The 22,163-nt window shown below is 33.7% G+C and overlaps 1 protein-coding gene across 7 annotated transcripts in view; it reads right to left on the bottom strand.

Moving 5' to 3' along the window:
- Positions 1-22,163, bottom strand: part of ZEB1 (zinc finger E-box binding homeobox 1) — a 187,714-nt gene that overhangs the window by 45,367 nt on the left and 120,184 nt on the right. For all 7 annotated transcript variants that reach the window (XM_036099607.2, XM_078075333.1, XM_036099608.2 and 4 more), the window contains exon 2: positions 16,600-16,800. In XM_036099607.2, coding sequence (XP_035955500.1) covers positions 16,600-16,800 — 201 coding nt within the window. The remainder of the gene's footprint in view (positions 1-16,599; positions 16,801-22,163) is intronic.

Here is a 22,163-nt window from a genome sequence, read left to right as displayed (position 1 = left end):
TTAATACTTAGATATTTAGAGGTAATTAAGTATTAGAGGTGTATATTTAGTGCAAATGAAATTGGATTCTCTAAGTACAGCCAGAGCATACCTCTGTGGTCATGTGGGCCAGTCTTTTCATTTTATAGATGCAGAAGTGGAACTCAAGAGACATAGTGGTATAAATGAAGACTAGAAACCATGTGCTGAGCTTTTTCTACATTACACACTACTTTGGTTGAAAAAGGTTCTAAAGAGTAGGTTAAACTGACCCTTGAGAGAGAAGTATAATATGATTCAATGATGAGTTATATAGTGATTGATGTATTCTTTGCATAAGATTACTATAGTATTTTGTTATAACCTGTGCCTAAGAAAGCCTTTTTGCTATGGATAACATCAGAATATTAAATATTTTTATTGTAAAGAAGTTTTCATTTCCTTGGCATTTTTGTAAACATGCAAATTTCTATAGAGTTTTAAAAACTTCAAGTCAGAAAAATGTTTAAGTCACTATTGGGATCATTTTTTCAGCTCATCAATTAAAAAAATAAGGAATAACAAACATACTAAACAATATTTTATATTATCAGATTAGTTACTAGTTATTAGATTACTTTCTAAAACTAAAATTATGAGAGGCCTATAAAAACAGGTGTCTCAAAAGTAAGAGCATATATTTAAAAACGTTTAACTGACAGAAGCATAAGAGTTTTGGGTTGAACCACAAGAAGCTCTTATAAGATGCGTATAGATATGTTGGAGAACTGCCAAGTTATACTATCCTCCCTACACACAACAGGACTTAATTAACCTACTTTTATTTATTTTTGAAAGTGAACATGTCCTAGTTTACTTAATATCTACAATAAAAATATTGCTTCTTCTCTATATTCCTTCTAAGAACTTGATCTAACTTGAGATTTTATTCACAGCTAAGAATAGCTTTTTAAAGGTACTTATTACATAATTAACATTTCAATGGCACATTATATTTTCAAATATACTTTGGATTGTTGATTTACACTATGCTACAGATCTGTGACTATCAGTTCCATATGCTGGTCTCTAGCATGGACCACTTTCTTCTCTATTGCTTCTCCCTTTTCTTAAAAGTTTTAAAATAACTCACTGGCATAAATGGTGTGGCTTCTATTAACTGACAGTAAAGGGGCTTTGCTTCACTATTTCTTGGTCACCCTCAAGGAACCAGAAAGGAAACACTTCACTCAGCAATTTATCTTTGAAAAACCTAAGTTGCAGCTACTCTATTTTGGAAGCAAAAACTCTGCTAATCTCTTTTTCAATAGCAGGAAATTTTACATACTGCTGTCTTCTTGAAGTTTTAGTAGTGATATGATCACCCTACACTTTTCCCCTTGTTTTTGTTTGCTTTTCACACTGGATAGTAGTTTATGAATGGGATGCTCAAGAAAGAACACAAGAAGAGCAGTGCAGACAGGGCTCATGAAAGAAAAGAATCTGAAGGTAACTGTGAAAACACTGGAGCTCTATCAAGCAGGCTGACTGCCCTTTAGAGCAAGCTCCTTTCTCGGTAACTCAAGTTTTCTTTTTCTGCCTCAGGAGCAGGTTGGTTTGGTCAACTACGTACAATCTGATAGACTAACTTTTCAAATTCAGCCACAGGGATCATCTTGAGGAGCCATAAAACAATTCAAAGGTAGAAGTACTCTGTTCGTATCTGAAGCCCCACTACAGAAACTTTCATTTAAATGCATGACTCAATGGTAACCAATTAAATGAATTATTAAGAGTTACTAACCTCGATATTTGTGAATTTAAATTAATGCAAGAAGTCTTGGTTGCCTTGCATCGCTGGGCAGTGTTGCAGATCTGTTTTGCACATTTTCACAAAGACATTTTAAACTCTCACAATGGGAAAGGATACTTTTTAACTATCTTGATTTGTGATTTTTGGTGGCTGATAATAATTTCTTACTTTGGTCAAAATAGTTTATGAAAGGAACACAGTTTTGTGTTTACTGATTTGTTCTATTTGGTCAGACAAGACTGTTTTGAACATGGTATGACACACATAAACCTTTCATTTTTTTAAATTAGGTGAGGTAAAACCTATAGTGCTTAGACAGATTTAGAAATGTAGTTTATTTACAAAGAAATGTATCTCAACTGGAGGATTTTTTTTCTTTATGGGAATTTTAAGTAGTTTTTAGTGTCTGAGAATATTCTCTTTAAAATAATGCATGTTGAATAATAATGACTCAAATGAAAATAGTTAGGTTACGGTGGGAAGTAATGTGTAATTCTAAATATCCTATGACTTGGGTATCAACTTTACCATAAAAGTTGGTTATATATAACTCTTTAGGTAGGTTGTATACAAAACAAATTGTAATTATTATACAAATCATAATAAGTATTAATGTTCACTACATGTTTCATTAATTTTATTTACCTATACTTATATTTTTTGCTTCATCATCATATATAATTAAGAAGACCCTAGAAGGAAATCATTGTATATACCCACATTTTTACTCTTTCCTGTGTTCTTTCTTCCTTCCTGATATTCCAAGATTCCTTCTTTTACCATTCCCTTTTTATTTAGACAGTTTCTCTTAACCATTCATCTAGGGTAGATTTGCTGGGGACAAATTCTTAGTGTTCCTTCATTTGAAAATGTCCTGATCTCTTCTCCATTCTTAAAGGATATTTTCTCTGGATACAGAAATCAGGGTTGACAATTCTTTTCTTTTAGCATTTGAAGTGTCCCATTTCTGCCTGGCCTCCACAGTTTCTTATGAGAAATTACTTTCATTCAAATCATTTTTCCCATATAGATAAAGATATCCCTTTTCTCTCTTTGCTTTCAAGACTTTTTTCTTTGTCTTTAGTTTTTAGGAATTTGACTATGATGTGTCTTGGCATGGATTTCTTTGGATTTATCCTGTTTGGGATACAGGTTTATGTCATTTGCCTAATTTTGGAAAATTTCAGCTATTAATTCTTTGAATACTTTTTCAGCCCATCCTCATTCTTTTCTCCTGGAATTCTGAGGACATAAACATTAGATCTAAACAGGCTGCTCAGACTCTGCTCTGTTTTTCCAGCCTATTTTCTTTCTTTTGTTCAAATTGGGTAAATTAAATTCTATTGTTCTATCTCCATCTTCATTGATTGTTTCAACTGTCTTTCCATGCTGCTACTGAGTCTGTATACTGAGTGCTAAAATTTTATTTACTGTATTTTTCAGTTCTAAATTATCTATTTGGTGCTTCTTTATATTTTCTGTTTCAACAAAGAGACTGTATCTTTCTCTCCATCCTCTTTTTTTTTTTTTTTTTTTTTGAAGTATAATGACACAACATTGTATTAAGTTTAGGTGCACAACATAATGATTTGACATTTGTATACATTCAGAAATGATCACCACGTTAAGTCTACCATGTGTCACCATACAAATTTATAACTTTTTTCTTTTGATAAGAACTTTTTAGATTTACTTTCTTAGGAACTTTCAAAATTGCAATACATTATTAACTATAGTCCCCATGTTGTACATTACATCCCTATGACTTATTTACATTATAACTGGAAGTCTGTACCTCTTCATCTCTTTCACCAATTTTGACCCCCCACCACACTCCCCTCTGGCAACCACCAAACTTTTCTTATATCTGGAGTTTTCTTTTTTCATTTGTTTTTTTTAGATTCCAGATATAAGTGAAATCATATGGTGTTTGTCTTTGTTGGTCTGACTTATTTCACTTAGTGTAATACTCTGTAGGTCCATCTATGTTGTCACAAATGGCAAGATTTCATCCTTTTTTATAGCTGAGTAGTATTCTATTGTATATAGATATGCCACACATATCATCCTTATCCATTTATCTATCAATGGACATTTAGGTTGTCTCAGTATCTTTGCTATTATGTAAATAATGCTGCAGTGAACATATGGGTGCATATATCTTTTCAAGTTAGTGTTTTCCTTTTTTTCAGATAAATATCCAGAAATTGTATTGCTGGATTGTATGGCAGTTCTATTTTTAAGTTTCTGAGGAACCTCCATGCTATTTTCCATAGTGGCTGTACCAACTTACATTCTCACCAACAATGCATGAGGGCTCCCTTTTTTTCACATCCCCACCAACACTTGTTATTGATTTTTATCTTTTTGATAACAGCCATTTTGACAGGTGTATAAAGTGATATCTTATTGTGGTTTTGATTTGTATTTCCATGATGATTAGTACTGCTGAGCATCTTTTCATGTGCCTCTTGGCCCATCTTTGGAAAAATGACTCTTGAGATCCTCTGTGCATTTTTAATTGGACTGCTTTTTGTTGTTCTTGCTATTGAGTTGCTTGAGTTCTTTATATACTTTGGATATTAAACCCTTATTGAATATATGATTTGCAAATATCTTCTCCCATTCTGCAGCTTGCCTTTTTATTTTGTCAATGGTTTCCTTCACTGTGCAGAAACTTTTTAGTTTGATATAATCCCATTTTTTTTTTTTTAATTTTTTGCTTTTGTTGTCATTGTTTCTAGAATCAGATCCAAATACATATCAATGAGACTAATGTCAAGGAGCTTACCACCTATGTTTTCTTCTAGTAGTTTTATGGTTTCTGGTCTTAGATCAAGTCTTCAATCCATTTTGAGTTAATTTTTGTGTGTGATGTAAGATAGTGGTCCAGTTTCATTATTTTGCATGTGGCTGTCAAGTTTTCCCCACATACTTTATTGAAGAGACTGCTCTTTCCTCATTGTATAATCTTGCCTCCTTTCTTGTAAATTAATTGAACATATATCTGTGAGTTTATTTCTGGGCTCTCTCTTCTGTTCCACTGATCTACATGTCTGTTTTTCACACCAACATCATATTGTTTTGATCCCTATAGCTTTGTAGTATAATTTCAAATCAGGGAGCATGGTGCCTCTAGATTTGTTCTTCTTTTTCAGGATTCCTTTGACTATCTGGGATTTTTTGTGGTTTCATAAACCTTTAGGGATTGTTTGTTCTGTTTCTGTGAAAAATGCCATTGGACTTTTGATAGGGATTGCACTGAATGTGTATATTGCTTTAGGTAATATGGACATTTTAACAATACTAATTCTTCCAATTCATGAGCACAAAATAGCTTCCAGCTTATTAGTGCCTTCTTCAAATTTTTTCATTAGTGTCTTATAGCTTTCAGTGTACAAGTCTTTCACCTCCTTAAATTTATTCCTAGGTATTTTATTCTTTTGATACAGTTGTAAAGGGGACTACTTTCTTAATTTCTCTAATAGTTCATTGTTAGTGTATAAAAAGGCAACATATTTTTGTATATTTATTTTTGTACTGTGAAACTTTACTGATTTGTTTATTAGTTCTAAAAGGGTTTTTTTTTTTTTTTTTGGTGGAGTCTTTAGGGTTTTCTATATATACAAATCATGTAATTTGCAAATAGTGACAGTTTTACTTCTTCCTTTCCAATTTGGATGCCTTTTATTTCTTTTTCCTGCCTAACTGCTCTGGCTAGGACTTCCAATACTATGTTGAATATAAGTGGTGAGAATGGGCATCCTTGTCTTATTCCTGATCTTAAGGGAAAAGCTTTTCGCCATTGAGTATGATGTTAACTGTGGGCTCATTATATATGGCCTTCATCATGTTGAAGTATGCTCTGTCTATATCCACTTTGTTGAGAGTTTTTATTATAAATGGATGTTGAATTTTTTCAATTCTTTTTCTGCATTACTGTGATGATCATTTAATTTTTATTCTTCATTTTGTTAATGTGGTGTATCACTTTAATTTGTAGATGTTGAACCATCCTTGCTCTCCTTAAATAAATTCCAGTTGATCATGGTATATAATTCTAATGTATTGTTGAATTTGGTCTGCTAATATTTTGTTGAGGATTTCTGTACTTATGTTTATCAGGGATACTGGCCTGTAATTTTCCTTTTTTTGTTGCATCCTTGTGCTGGTTTTGGTTTAAGGGTAATGCTGGCTTTGTAAAATAAGTTTGGAAGCATTCCCTTTTCTTCAGTTTTTTGGAAGAGTTTGAGAAAGACAGATATTAACTTTTTTTTGAATGTTTGGTAGAATTCACCAGTGAAGCCATCTGGTCCTGGACTTTTGTTTGTTGGGGTTTTTTGATTAATTCAATCTTTTTGCTAGTAATTAATCTATTTAGATTTTTCTATTTCTTTATGATTCAGTCTTGGAAGACTGTATGCTATTCATTTCTTCTAGGTTGTCCAGTTTGCTGTATTTAATTGTTCATGGTATTCTCTTATGATCCTTTGTTTTCTTTGGTGTTAGTTGTAACTTCTCTTTTCCTTTCTGATTTTATTTGAGCCCTCTCTCTTTTCTTCTTGGTGAGTCTAGCTAATGGCTTGTTGATTTTATTAATCTTTTTAAGGAACCAGCTCTTAGTTTCACTGACCTTTTCTACTGTCTTTTCAGTGTCTATTTCATTTATTTCTGCTCTCATTTTCATTCTTTTCTTCTTTCTGAGACCATATTGTTTTAGCTGAAGCATGTTCTTAATTGCTTGTTGAAAGATTATTTATTATGGCTACAATCCATGAGGATCCATGTCAGGTAATTCTAACACCTTTATCACCTCACTGTTGGTGTTTGTTGACTGTCTTTTCTAATTAAGTGGAAGTTTTTCTGGTTCTGGGTATGACAAGTGATTTTTGAATGAAACTTGGACATTTAAGTTATTACATAGAGACACTAAATCTTATTTAAATCTTCTATTTTAGCAGGACTCCTGTGTGAAAGAAGGCATTGTCCCATTACTGGCAAGTGTTAAGGTTTTTGTGGGTTGGCTTCTCTAGCACCCAGTCTGATCTATGAGAAATGTATAAGAGGGTACATAAGCTAAAAGAAAACCCAGGGAACTCACTGCAGTATTGTTCCTTGGTTCCTCAGGTCCCTAAGTCTGTCTGTCTCCTTCTATCTACCTTTTAGACTCTTCTGTTTGTTTTATATATAATGTTGAGATTTTGGCTGTACTTAATAGGAGGAATAGAGAAAAGTGTATCTACTCCATCTTTCTAGAAGAGGAAGTCTCTACAGTTTTTTTAAAAAACAATTGATAAAGAATTATGTGATTATCTTATTTTACTTCTTCCTGGACGCCTTATGTAGGGCCACAAAAACTCCTTAATCTCTATTCATACTTTATATAAAAATGTTTCTTAAGAAAGAAAAGTGACACACAGATGGAATTTCCAGGTAGCTCAGATTTTAAAAGTGTATTTACAAAGAACAGAAAGAATGTCATATAGCCAAGGATAAATATATGAGTTAAGACAATGTAAGGCCTAAATAGTGCCAGGAAGATAAAAAATGTAAAAAACATGAAGCTCTCAAAATGCTAGGGAAAGCAAGGAGGGGAAAGGCATTTTTTTGAAATTGATGGTATAATTAATGAAGATTAAAATAAAAAAAGGAAAGCATCTTAATTCATTCACTCATTTGTAGGAGTATTTTTAGGCATATAATATGGATTAAAGATTAGTGGTAAAAGATAGAAATCAATAAGATACAGTCCTTGCCCTCAATAATTTTTTTAGTGACACAGAGTGATCAGTCGATCACACTGTCAATCACAATACAATGTGTAAAAGCTATGAACAATTGTGGAAAGTTAATTTACTATGTCTATGGAGGTTAGGCAATGGTTTACAGAGGAAGTGATAGAAAAGGAAGAGAAGGAAATGCTAGGAAGATGGAATAGGATATACAAAGGTTTAAAGAAATGAATATGTACAAAGGGAGTGGTGCAAAATCAAGTTTGGAAAGACAATGCGTAGCTGTCATGCTAAAGAATTTAGACTCAAATCCTATGGGCAACCAGGAACTACAAGAATTAATTTTGATTTTCTCTTCCAGAAAGTGTAAGTTCAGGAACCAAAAGAGAATCAAAACTCAGGATAGACAGGTCATTATACAGAAGCACTTGGGTCTCCTGGCCCATATAAAATATCAAAACTCAGGATAGATAGGTCATTATACAGAAGCACTTGGGTCTCCTGGCTCATATAAAATATCTTCAGAAAATATAAAAGCACTTGAAAATAAATCACTGACCTGGTTATGATCTTTGAGGAACAGTGAAGATTAGGAGAGATGAACATATGTCATTCAATTTGCACCTTCTATCTCTGATTTCCTTTTGTAAACTACAGGTCAGAAATATTTGATTTATATCCTACAAACGTTTTCTAGAATAGATTATAAAGGTTGTGTGTCTGTGTGTGTTTTAAAAAAACCACATTGATCATGAGCATCCAGGATGGGTTCACTGAAAAAAAGTCATATAAACTGGTCTCATATCCATTTCTGACATTATTACTAGGAGACATGATCTCATATGATATTTATTTTTGAAAATATGGATGGAGTAAAAATAATTGAATAAATGTATTCAAAAAGTGATTTATAGAATGATGACAATAGAAGAAAGCTAGTGCCATACCACTAGGTCTGTTCTTGGCCTGACTCATCACGTTTCTGGATGACAAGAAGGACATGGGACATGACAAATGACAGAATCAGAGTAAAAAACAGATACAGGGACTGGTTCCAACAAGATTAAGAGTAATAAATGTCTCATAATTAGATCCCCTCCAAACATAACCATCAAATGGAGGAAACCATGGAATCATCTTAAGCTCCTCTTTCTCCTGCAATCCTGACCAAGTCCATCAATAAGTCCTACTGACTCTTACTTTCCAAAATATAACCGGAATTTGATGCCTTCTCACTATCTTTATTGCTACCTTCCTAATTCAAACTGCCACCTTAGATTATGGTAATAACCTCCTTATTGGTCTTCCTGCCCCCATTCTTGCCTTCTATAGTTTATTCTCAAAAGAGCAGCCAGAGTCATACTTCCAAAATAAAAATCAAATTATACTATTACTCTATTCAAATTCTTCTAATGTCTCCACATTTCAATAAAAGTATTCCCAGGATGCCTGGGTGGCTCAGTTGGTTAAGTGTCCAACTCTTGATTTTGGCTCAGGTCATGATCTCAGGGTCATGGGATTGAGCCCCACGTCGGGCTCCCTGCTTGGCGGGGAGTCTGCTTGGGATTCTCTCTCTTCCTCTCCCTTTGCTCCTCTCCCCGCTCATGCTCTTTCTCCCTCTCTAAAAATAAATAGATAAATCTTGAAAAAAAATACTCCCAATAGCTTTTAAGACCTTTTAATGTTCTGGCATTCCACTGATTCACTGGCTTCATTTCTACTAATCTCTCCCTCCTTCACTTTGCTCATGAGCCTCCTGGCTGTTCCTCACATGCCAGATTAAATATTGCAGTGATGTCCTGAGAATAGACTGAATTGTTGAATCATTATATTGTACACCTGAAAGTAATATAACACTGTATGTTAATTTCACTTGAATTAAAAAAAGAGAAAAAAACAACAAAAAAATAAAGTTCATGAAATTAGTAGGAAAAAAAAATCGAATTGATGGCTTGTGGCCCACTGATACGAAGTTGATGAGAAGGGTACTTTACCACTGTGTTATTTTTTCCAAAATCCCACACTCACATATAATCATGAGAAAAATATCAGACAAACCTAAACCACAAACACCTCACCAGTACTCCTCAAAACTGTCAAGGACACGAGAAACAGCAAAAGGCTGGTCTCCTGAAACTGAGGAGACATAACTAAATACCATGCAGTAGAGGCTGGAGTGGATCCTGAAAAAAGAGGATGTTAACGGACAAACTAGTGAAATCCAAATAAAGTCTGGAGTTTAGGTTAAAAAAAATTGAGTCTTCTAACGCATGAACAAAATTTATATCTCCACTTATTGAGAAATTTGCTAATACCTCTAATAAGAGTTTATAATTTTTTCATGTGGTTTTACACATCTATTCTCTTTTATAGCTCTTACTGATGTATAAAGAAGACTTTGAATTCAGTATAGTTAGTATCCAAAAACTTGCCAAATTCCCTTATTAGTTCTAATAATTTAGTTGGATTCCTTTTTATACACAGTTATATCATCTGTTAATAATGAGAGTTTTGTTTTTTGTTTCCTTTCTAATCCCTGTATTTGTTGATTTATTTTCTTGTCTTATTGCACTGGGTAGTAATTCTAATAAAAGACTGATAAAAAGTGGTGACAGAAATCATTACCTTGTTCTTGATTGTAAAAAAATGTCTTCAACATTTTGTCATTAAGTATAATGTGATAGATTTTAAAGAAACATACTTTATTAGAACAAGGAAGTACCCTCTATTCCTATGTTTCTCGCTTTTATGATACTATTCATATGTACTAAATTTTACTTAATGTTTTTCTGTCTGTTGAGATAAGTATTTGATTGTTCTCATTTAGTCCAGTAAAGTGGTATTTCTGAATTGGTTTAAGTGTTATTCTGACCTTGCCTCCCACATATGTACATACATATATTTTGTATAACTAATATTTTGCTTGGAATTACTGTCTGTATACAGCTGAGTGAGTCTGTAATTTTCCTTTCTTATACTTATTTCGTTTTGGTATTGAGGTTATGGTAGCCTCATTTAAAGAGTTGGGGAAATCTTCCCTCTTACACTAGGCTTTGGAAGAGTTGTCTAAAATTGGGAGTTATTAGTCCCTTGAGTGCTTAGAAAAACTTACCAGTAATGCCATCTGGGCTAGAGTTTTCTTTGTAGGAGAGAAAAAACATATAAATTTTATAATATATACATATATGATATATATGATATATGTATACACAAACACACGCACATATACAGATACATAAATTATCATACAGAAAATTTTATTGTTTTTTTCTTTTGGTGTATGGTTCTTTGAAATTTTTTTTTTAAAGATTTTATTTATTTGACAAAGAGAGACACAGCGAGAGAGGGAACACAAGCGGGGGAATGGGAGAGGGAGAAGCAGGCTTCCCGCGGACCAGGGAGCCTGATGTGGGGCTCGATCCCAGGACCCTGGGATCATGACCTGAGCCGAAGGCAGACGCTTAACGACTGAGCCACCCAGGTGCCCCTGGTTCTTTGAATTTTAACACATGTACAGATTCATATAACCACCACCAAAATCAGGACACAGAGCAGTTCCATCACCCCCCAAAACTCCCTAATGTTATCCCTTTAGAGTCACACTCTCCCTAGCTCCAGCCCCCGGCAGCCACTGATTTATCACCTAACGTATACTTTGTCTTTTTGAAAATGTCATATATATGAAATCATAAATATGTAACCTTTTGAGACTGGCTTCTTTCACTCAGCATAATGACTCTGAGATTCATCCAACTTGTTGCTTATATTAATAGTTTGTTCATTTTTACTGCTAAGTAGTAGACCACTATATGGATGTACTATAGTTTCCTTATCCTTTCACCTGTTGAAGGACAATGAGTTATTTCCAGTTTTTGGCAATTATGAACAGAGCTTCTTTAAGTGTTAGTGTACAAGTTTTTGGGTAAACCTAAGTTTTGATTTTCCTAGGAAAAATACCCAGGAGTGGGACTATTGGGTCATATAGTTAAGTTTATATTTAATTTTATGATAAACTGCCAAACTGTTTTCCAGAGTGACATATCACTTAAAATGAGCAATGTACAAGAGTTTCAGTTGTTCCATATCTTCACTACCTCTTTATGGGAATATTTTTGACCATCATTTCAATTTCTTTAGAGGTTTTAGAACCATTCGTGTTTTCCAATTATTCCCCAGCCAGTTTTGGTTAATCATTTATAGTATCTTGTTCATACTTTCAAATTTATGGGAATGCAGCTGTTCACAATACTTTCTTTTACCTTGTCAATGCCTGTAGTATCTTGTTATGTCCTCTTTCATTCTTTTTTTTTTAAAAGATTTTATTTACTTATTTGTCAAAGAGACAGAAAGAGCACACAAGCAGGGGGAGCCGCAGGCAGAGGGAGAAGCAGCAGTGAGAGAGGGAACACAAGCAGGGGGAGTGGCAGAGGGAGAAGCAGACTCCCCGCTGAGCAAGGAGCCCGATGTGGGGCTCGATCCCAGGACCCCGGATCATGACTTGAGCTGAAGGCAGACGCTTAACCGACTGAGCCACCCAAGCATCCCATCCTCTTTCATTCTTGATTTTTGGCTATTTATATATTCTCTCTTTTTTTCTTGGTCAATCTTGTCAATAGTTTTCAAAGAACAGAGTTTTGCCTATGTTGACCTTTTGTATTGTAGGTTTATTTTCAATCTTACATTTTTTTTTGTTTTTACTTTCAAAATTTTCAGTTTGCTGTTCTTTTTCTAAATTCTTAAAATAGATGGTTAGCCCACTAACTTTTAGCCAGAACCTTTACTAAAATATGTACTTAAGGTTCAAAATTTCCCTCTAAAAACTGCTTTCTATAAATATTCCATATAGTTGAAAAATGTTTTGCGATTACCATGTACATTGCTTATACACCTTAGGCATATTTTCAAATCTACATCCTCTTTGGTTTTGTGTGATTATTCTATCAATGACTAACCGAGGTGTGTTAAATCTTCCATAATGACTAGATTTGTATTTCTCTCCTTGTGGACTGCCTATTTTTCTTTCTATATTTTTGAAGCCTTGTTATTAGGTACAAACACATTTATAATAATATTTTATTAGGGAATTTAATCTTTCATTATTATAAAGTGATCCTATTGTCTATAATAATGCTTTTAAGCCTTAAAGTTGATATTATCTGAAATTAACTTAGTCACATCCACTTTTTAAAGTATTTTCATAGGAAATACTATGTACCTATTGTATCTATTTTTTCCATTTATTTGTAATCTTCTCTGTTCTTACACCTCAGATCCTCTATGAAGGATATCTTTCCTCATGCCTAAAATATATTCTTTAAAATTTGCTTTAGTAACAAGGGTCTACTGATAACAAATTTTTTATTTTCAAACTTGCCTGAAATCATCACCTTATTTCACCTCCTTTCTTAAGAGATATTTTTGCTAAATACAGAAGTCTGTATTGGCAGGCATCTTTTTACTGTCTGGCTTCCATTGTGGTTACTAAAAATTCAGCTGTCAGTCTAACTGCCATTCTCTCAAACCCAATCTCACTTTTCTGATTTACTTTTAAGAGTTTTCTTTTTGTTTTGGTTGTTCTGCAATTTCACAAAAATGTGAATTTTAACACATGTACAGATTCATATAACCACCACCAAAATCAGGACACAGAGCAGTTCCATCACCCCCCAAAACTCCCTAATGCTATCCCTTTAGAGTCACACTCTCCCTAGCTCCAGCCCCCGGCAGCCACTGATTTATCACCTAACGTATACTTTGTCTTTTTGAAAATGTCATATATATGAAATCATTTTTCGGGGGTAGATTTATTTATACTTCTTGAGATTTGTTGGTTTTCTTGAGTCTGTGGTCTGGTGTCCTTCGTCAATTCTGAAAAAAATCTCTGCCATTATCTCTTCAAATATTGCTGCCTCCCTATTCTCTCTTCTCCTAGAATTAAGACATATATTGAACCTTCTCATTATATCCTTCATGTTTCTTATCTTGTTTTTTGTATTTTTCTATCTCTGTCTTTCTGAGTTGTATTTAGTGTAATTTCCCCTATCGTCCAATCTTTAACTCTTTATTCAATTCTGTTTACTTTGTTATTAAAATCCATCCTTTGAATCTGAATTTCTATTATTCTAATTTTTCATTTTTAGAAGTTCCATTTGGTTCTTCTTAAAATCTGTTGGTTATATTTTATTCTCTCAGAGCAGGTAATTTCAAATCTGTTCATTTTTCTTGAAAAATGACAGTCATTTTATAATCTGTGTCTGATAACTCTACTAATTAAAGTCTTTACAGGTGAGTTTCTGCTTCCTTTTGTTTCTGGTAATTGTCACTCCTGTTGCTCTCTTCTTGCTAAGTTATTTGGGAGATTTCTATAGCACTAGGATAAAGGTATGTTCCTCCAAAAGATTTGGATTTGCTTCTTCTTGGTGCCTCTGAGTATTAGCAGCAATTCTACTTTAAACTCAGTTATGGCTTGAGACTATCAGGCCATATAGTAATGTGAATTTAAATTGTAAATCAATCCAAGACAGTTGGTGGTTACTCCTTGGCAGAGACAGTCCTCCATTTCCCCAATCCCTAGCCAAGGCAGTTTTGTTTGCTAACTCCTGAGGATGGTAGGGATGGTAGAGAGTTTGCTTTTAGTTCACTATAGTTCATCACATTGTTAAGATGTAATTCATACTAGGGGAGGATCTGCTATTAAGCTTTTAGGTGGTCCCAGGCTTTGTTTCTTCTCAGAGGCCTGAAAAACCACATCTTACGTTACTCTGGGTAGGCAAATATCCTTAAGGCCAAAGAGTCTTTATGCTGTGCTCTGCTTACCTATATGGGTTCCTGTCCTCACTTTGATTTTTATCTATTAATGTCTATTATCTACTTAGCTCTTTTAAAGCTTTCAAGAAGATTTATTTATTTTTAAATCTAGCATCATTAGTTATTTTCAGTGAGACAGTTCAAATAACTTATCCCAACGTATTTTCAGAAACAGAACCTCTTCAATGATTTTTCATTTTTCTTTTTCCTATTTCCCTCATTCTCCTATCTCCCCTTTTTCCAGAAAAATCATTACCTTCTTGTTTCCATATTAACACTTTGGATTAACTATACCAGTGGATCAATTCTGGCCCCAGACAGGAAATATATATGAAAATCCTTGCTCCCCAAAGTTCTGAGCTCAGTATTATAGTTTAACAAGTTAATAGCTCTGTTATTAATGAAGTGTGATAATAAATAAGCAATTTAATTTCTCTGGGTTCTACTTTCTAGAAGCCTGTGAATTGTCAGTCCTTACTTCTGTTACCTTCCATGTAATAACAAACCAAATCTTATATACTCAACCTTCTACATTCCTGTTAAATCTCTCCCTTTTATTCTCATTCCAAGGGCCATTTCTTTAGTCCAAAACTCTCATCATTGCCTGCATTTTCATAGCCTCTTTACTGAAGGCGCTACCTGTCTGTACACTGTCTCCCTCCAAAATTCATTTTCCATATTGCTACCAGACTTATTTCTAAAGTATGTATCAATGATGTTCTCACAGCTTCTAAGGTAAAAGTTCAAATTCCTTGACTTAGCACACAGTGCCCTTCATAGTCTTTTCCTTGTTTACTTCTCTGATCTCATTTTCTGTAAACACCACTTGTTCAAACCTCTATGGCCTCATGCATATTGCTTCTTCTGTTGGAAACACCTTCTTTTACTTCTCCTTTACCTAATCAACCTCTACTGGTCCTTTATAACTTAAGACCCGCACTGTTTCACTCAGAAATTCTTTTAGGACTTCTCTTCCTCTCTCTGATTTGGATTTTCCTGCTTCATGTTTCCACAGAATTCTAAATTTACACCTACATCAAACTGTAATGAATTTGTGACTTATTTATCCTTCTCACTCACTAAACTATAAGCACTTTTAATATAGAGACAGTCTTATTCAAGTTTGCAACTCCATTCCTGCAGAATTTGCTTAATGGACCAATGAACAATGTTATAAAATGAGGGGGGCGGTTACATGATTTTGAAAGTTCTTTGTTAGCTATAAATTTGTCCTATTATAGAAATCTTAACTACTGCTATACTGTGCCTATTATTAGATCCACATTTTATCTAAGCTTCCACATTTTATCTAAGCTTCCACATTTTCGTATCTAGATTCTCTGACCAGCAAACTTGACTCATTTCCCCAGACTGCCTAAACTGAGTTCTGATATCTTATTTAGCCGACTTCCCCAAATCTGAACTCTCGCTGGGGAGCTTTCGTCTTTGACTGACTTTGAATGTGATCACTTGTGCATGCTCCTCTTTGCCTTTGCTGATGCCCCTATTCCTGATCCCCAATCCCTCTAATTCACAATACCTGCTTTCTTCACATTCTTCTGTTTTTATACCACTGTTGTTTAAATCCTGGCAAGACAGGCTAAATAATTTAATTAGTTTTATTAGGAAAAGCAGAGAGGAGGAATTTTCAATCTAGAAGAAAAAACTATAGTCCAATTTCTTCATTTGACAGATGAGGAAGAATTTTAAATATTCAATGTAAGTAAGTAGAGAGACTTTACTAATCCTTCCACTCAACCATGCTTGAGATTAGTAAAAGTAAAAATTTTCCTTGAGTGAAAATTCACAGCATTATGATATATATGGGAGAAGGGAGGGAAGGGGAAAGGATGAGGAGGGGGAGGAGGAGGAAGAAGCTTTCAAACACTAAAAATACTCCTATGATTTAACTGTTTTGGGGATTTTTGTTGACTTATGTTATAATTTTACTGTACCAAAATATAATCTGTAGGTTTCTAAGTAGATTCTTCATTTCTAGAAGTCACAATATAAAATTAAAGGTAGGTTCAGTTATATCAACAGTATATGGAAAGCTTGATTCTGGTTAAAAAAACACTAAAATTCAATATATTATATGCATTGTACAAATAATCAGAATGACTATTATTCTGTTTCACAATAAACTTTTTGTTTAAGTGGGACACCTTCTATTGATTAATAGACACGTTTACAGATCATTTCAAACTTTTCATCAAATTTATCTTTTCAGTTAATATATATTTTTTAAAGAATCAAGAGACTAGAATATTATGAAAAAATTAAACTTACCATCATCCTCCCAGCAGCTCTTAGCACTGCCTTCTCTTTCACTGCTCCCCGGTAACACTGTCTGGTCTGTTGGCAGGTCATCTTCTGGCACACCACCTTCACAATCTGCTGCATCTGTAATACTTTCTTCTTCCACAATATGGAGTTTGTCTTCATCATCTGAATCTGAATTTGTTTCTACCACAGTATTATAATTTGTAACTGTAATACAAACAAGAAACAAATAATCAAAACCAACTAGTGTAAAGATCAGTTTTTACACCTCAGTAAAAAGAAATTTTAAAAAGGACTTAGTACGAGTGTTCTATAAATAGTAACTCATTACCTTATAGCAACCTTTTGAAATAGACTATCTACCATCTACTACTCATAACCTTGAAACCAGAAATGGAAACCAAGACATAGGAAGGTAAGTAACTTGTCCAAGATCATATAGCTAAGAAGTAGGAGGGCCATGATTTGAACCCTAGCAGTCTGGTTCTATATTCTGTGCTCTTAAACTACACTAAATATCCTCTCCAGTCATAATGAGTTTATTCTATATGATACTGCTTATGCACAATTAGGGCCTCAAATCTTTAAAGCATTATAATTAAGAAGAGTTCATCTCTCCTAATAAGACAACAAAACCTCATCATATTTACCATAAGAAAGATATTTTCAAGATACCAACTGGGTCCATGCATTTCATATTAATCCCACACTGAATTTAGAAAGAATCTATCAAATCAATTTAGCCAAACTTCTACACAAGTAAGGCATGATTTAAGTAATGTTTGTATGTAAGTCTGTAATTTTGGAAAAAATAACTGACATCCAGAAGTTTTCAAATGGGCATCCTTTCCATATTTTTAATGAATTTCAATAAAATTTAACACCAGCATTATGAAGATAAATAAGTGTTTGGAATGACCACAGTTTGCAGAATCATGAGTAATAGCTGAGAATAAAATTCTCTAAAACAAATAATACATAGAGTCAATATTTTTTCTTCAGAGTCCTTGTAATAATCACTCTACTGGGATAAATTATTTAGTACCTCATTGGGTATGGTCACTGGAATACCTCTTCTCAAGTTGATCCTTATTTGCTAAGCAAAGATTGAAAGGGAGAAAAAGGAATCTTTGCTTCCTTGAGATAACTAAGCAATAATTACTTTCAGTTATTCTTTCCATTTCTTCCTTAAAATTTCCAACCATTCTCGAAAGAAGGTAATAACCTAAATGTTTAAGTGATATGCATATATACCCCCGTCCCATATAAATACACACACACCTGAGAGCAGGAAGAAAGAAATACAATCAGAAGTATGGATGTATATGTCACAGTGAGAATGAATAAGCAAACATCTCCAAAACTGCTTTTATAGACCTTAGGAAGACCCCTCTGTTCAAAAGACTACTGGAGTTACCCTTTGGCCCACATTAGAAATCCTTCAATATCTTGTGTCGGAAGAAAAATATTGTTTTGTTGTGTCATTAATACTTTAGTGTGAATACATTTTTCCAAATCTTTTCCCAAGAGCAAACTATTTTTTAATGTTACTATAAAGGTAATACAGGTTTAGTGCAAAAAAATCAGATAATATAAAACATGTAAAATCAGTAAAAGCCCTCCCAGGAAATATCCTTTCCTTGACTCACTCTTTAAAGATAATAATAACAGCAATTTTAATTTATCTATGCACGAGGTAGGCATGATACTAATCATTTTATATACCTTATCCTATTTAATTATAATGCAGACCTCAACTTATATACATATATATCATACTTAATATCATTTCTCTATATAAATGTATTATACATCTTTAAATACACACATATGGGATTACATTATACTGTTTGCCACCTAGTTTTTTGCCACTTAATAACATATCTTAGAAATTTTTCTCTTTCAGTAAACGTGAAGCTTTCTCATTTTCCTCTCACTGGCTACACATCATTTCATTGTACTGATAGAATATAACCAATAACCTATACTGATAAAATTTATGTTTCCAAGTATTTTTTAAGGATTAACAACAAACTTTCTTATAAGTATATCTTTGGCCACTCCTTAAATACATATGTGAGGTTTACTAGTAGAGATGGAAGTGCTGAGTCAAAGGGAAAACTTATTGAAAGTAGACAGAAATGGAAACATGGGGAATTCCTTGTACTCCAGCCACACACAATAAGCAGAGTAAATTGTGCCATTTAAAATGACTTAAAGTGTGGATAAAGGGAATGATTCTCAAAGGTTGTTCCATAGCTCTCACCATGCTTGGACATGTATGGATAGTTGAAATTCTATTTTGTGAAGAGAAAGTTTAGTGATTTCTTCAGTATCTTGACTTGGCCACGGTTTTATATTGGTGCTATTCTTGCCTTTTAATGATGTAATACTGTAGTTCAATTTTATCATTATCAATTTTGTTAGCTATAGGTTGTCTAACCCTACATTTACATTTAGAGTATTTGGGGCTTAAAAAGTACCCTACAGAATTAGTCTTCAAGACATATATGTATTTTGGTTCCAATATTTGCTTGCATGCTTCATAGTTTTCACTAAGTTTCTTCTACCCTGAGCTGCACTAGGTTCTTTTTACCCAGAGGTCCTTCATCCTGTTTTATTCTGCCTGGGTCAGCTGTAGCCCAAAGTACTCTTCAAGAATACCTGTCACTTTCTAGGACTCTGGCCTCCAGTATGAGCTGCCATTGTGGTATGGAAGATTTTAAGTCAAATACCCAAAACCACAAAGATTGCATATATTTTATAGTTATCTTGGGAATTTTCCCAAATCATGTTTTGAATATGCGGCAAAAAACCCACCACATTTTATTGGTCAAGATGGAAAAAAGACCAATAACTATTTTCCAAGTCTTCTTACTATCTTCTGCTTCACAGTTACTTAGCTGAGAGAAAAAGCAGTGAAAATTGCTTATATTGACTAGTGTAACTTAGAAGAAAGTCAAGCTTCTGTTTCTCGATCTACTCTTTTGTGGCTCTACAGAGCTAATTTAAAAAATAGAGCCCCAGCACAAAAAGCATAAATAATAATACAGTCCTTGATAAATTCTAGTAGCCAGTGAAAATGTCCATTATCTTAACTGTCTGCTCATTTAACTCCATGCCTCTATATTTTTAAACCTTTGGCTAAAAAAAATATAATGAAATTTAGTTTACCTAAAGAGAGATGCATTCTTAACAGACAGGTGATTATCACCTCTTGTTTCTGAGTTTTGATTAAAATAAAGAATTTCAAGAGAACAAAGATAAAGGAAAATAGAAAAGGTAAAGTTTTTAAAATCTTTAAATATAATTTACAATACACAGTATGAATTGAAATTTCTATAGAGAAATGGTAACATTTCAATGCATCTGTTGTCACTAGAATGTGGTTAAGGACACAGTGACTTACTGGTGGTAGTTCTTGTTGGTATTACTTGCTAACATATAATGTCAGATATAACAGTATCCACTGAATAAGGTGGTTGTGAGGATCTAATGGTTTAAAAATGTATTGTGCTTAGATCAGTGTCTGGCACACAGTAAAGATCATAGAAGTGTCTGCCATTATTATTATTATTTTATCATCACCATCATCATCCCACTGAATATTTACAACAATTCCTAAGAGGTAGGTATTGTTATATCTCCCTTTTATATACCAAAAAATAACCCCTCCCCCAAAACTGAAACAAAACAAAACAAAACAAGAGTAGCTGAGTAACCTGTTTGAGATTATTTAGCTATTAAGTTATGGAGCTGGACTCAAATCCTCATGTGCCTGATCCCACAGCTCATACACTTTAACTACTTATATATAAAGTCTACTGATTGAAAATTGTTACATTAATGATAAATATTCTTAAACTTGTATTTTTGTGTTTAGCCTATTCTGGGGCTCTGGAATTCCATATTTAACAATATGCTACTAAAACGTTTTCAAATGACTAAAAAATTTTAACCATCTCATTATAATATAACTGACAGTACACCATAGGGTAATATCATCATTGCAGTCAATAACCTTTGAAAGACTTTCACATAACATGCTATTTTTAGCACTTGATTGCATGTAGTACGGTATCAACTGCACTAATTAAACTCCCATGTAAACATCTGTTTCTTAAGTAATGTACAATTATAATAAAGAATTAAATAAATTAGATGAATTTAGTTAAAAAAAAGAGCAACACAATCTCAACTTCAGTCATTAAGATAAGAGCAAGATCATCTAAATGCTTTAGAAATAAAAACCCTGCCAAGCACTGTTTATTATAGCTCTGAATAGCAGGTTAGGCTTCACAGGGGGAGAGAAGGGGGGGAGGGGACATATTTAACCCACAGGTCTTTGATTCTTATCAGGTGATAACCATGGCATGTGTTGATGAAAGCCACAGGCTAAGGCCACATGTCAACATATTTTCAGGCATAAAAAGGCTTTTTTTTTTTTTCTAGAGGGAGAAGTTCTGCTTACATCATGCCATTAATACATGCTTAGCTATGTCTCACTCATTCCTATCAAACACACACACTCATCTGCATGGTAGAAAAGAAAGATAAAATCTTTCTTAGAAAAAGATGTAAGACTGATCCTTACAAAATAACAGACTACTGTACTTCTTTTTTTTTTTTTTTTTTTTTATTTTTTATTTTTTAAGATTTTTTATTTATTTATTTGACAGAGAGAGACAGTGAGAGAGGGAACACAAGCAGGCAGAGTGGGAGAGGGAGAAGCAGGCTCCCTGCTGAGCGGAGAGCCCGATGCGGGGCTCGATCCCAGGACCCTGGGATCATGACCTGAGCCGAAGGCAGACGCTTAACGACTGAGCCACCCAGGCGCCCCCAGACTACTGTACTTCTAACAAATTGCTCCATATCCATCAGACTAACCCAGTGTCATAATTTAAGAAACACCCAGAAAAACATACATTTTGAGTCGTGTTCTCAAGAGCAATGGATTATAGCTTGATTAAGTAATAACGTTAGCACTATGCTGAGAACAACACAATTTAGGTATGAACGTTATGAAATATGAAGATAATATTTGGAGAAACTGAACAAGTATTTCCATTATTCTTTAACATCAGTTGGGACAAAACCATAACAACACCACTTAACATGTTTTTCTTATCCTGAAAAGAGTCCCTGGCACACTGCCTTCCACATAGTAGGTACAGAATTACTTGTTGAATTGGATGTGGGGTCACACTTCTTTTTTTCTGAGTGAAGAGATGAGTCAATATACTTAAGTTTACTGATGATTCAGGAAAATGACAAAACTGTAGTGATAACCAAAGAACAGGTAAATCAGTACACAAAATGAAAAAGAGAGGTCATCTGACAATCCTAAGGGGAGAAAACTTCTGCAAATGATGTTACTCCGGGAAAGAGGAGCTTATGTGTCCATGAATACTATACCCAGGCATACTGTAAGTATTTGTTAATCTGGCCTTTGACCTAACTTATAGATAATATTAATATATATGTATTTTACTGTATAATAAATGTCATGACATAACATTCATATTTAATGTAACATGTAAGTAATATAATATGCAATATGTATATTATGT

Source organism: Halichoerus grypus, chromosome 6 (genome assembly GCF_964656455.1).
Source record: "Halichoerus grypus chromosome 6, mHalGry1.hap1.1, whole genome shotgun sequence".
NCBI lineage: Eukaryota > Metazoa > Chordata > Mammalia > Carnivora > Phocidae > Halichoerus > Halichoerus grypus.
Note: the sequence above shows the minus strand (reverse complement) of the source record. Positions and strands in the feature narration are given on the sequence as shown.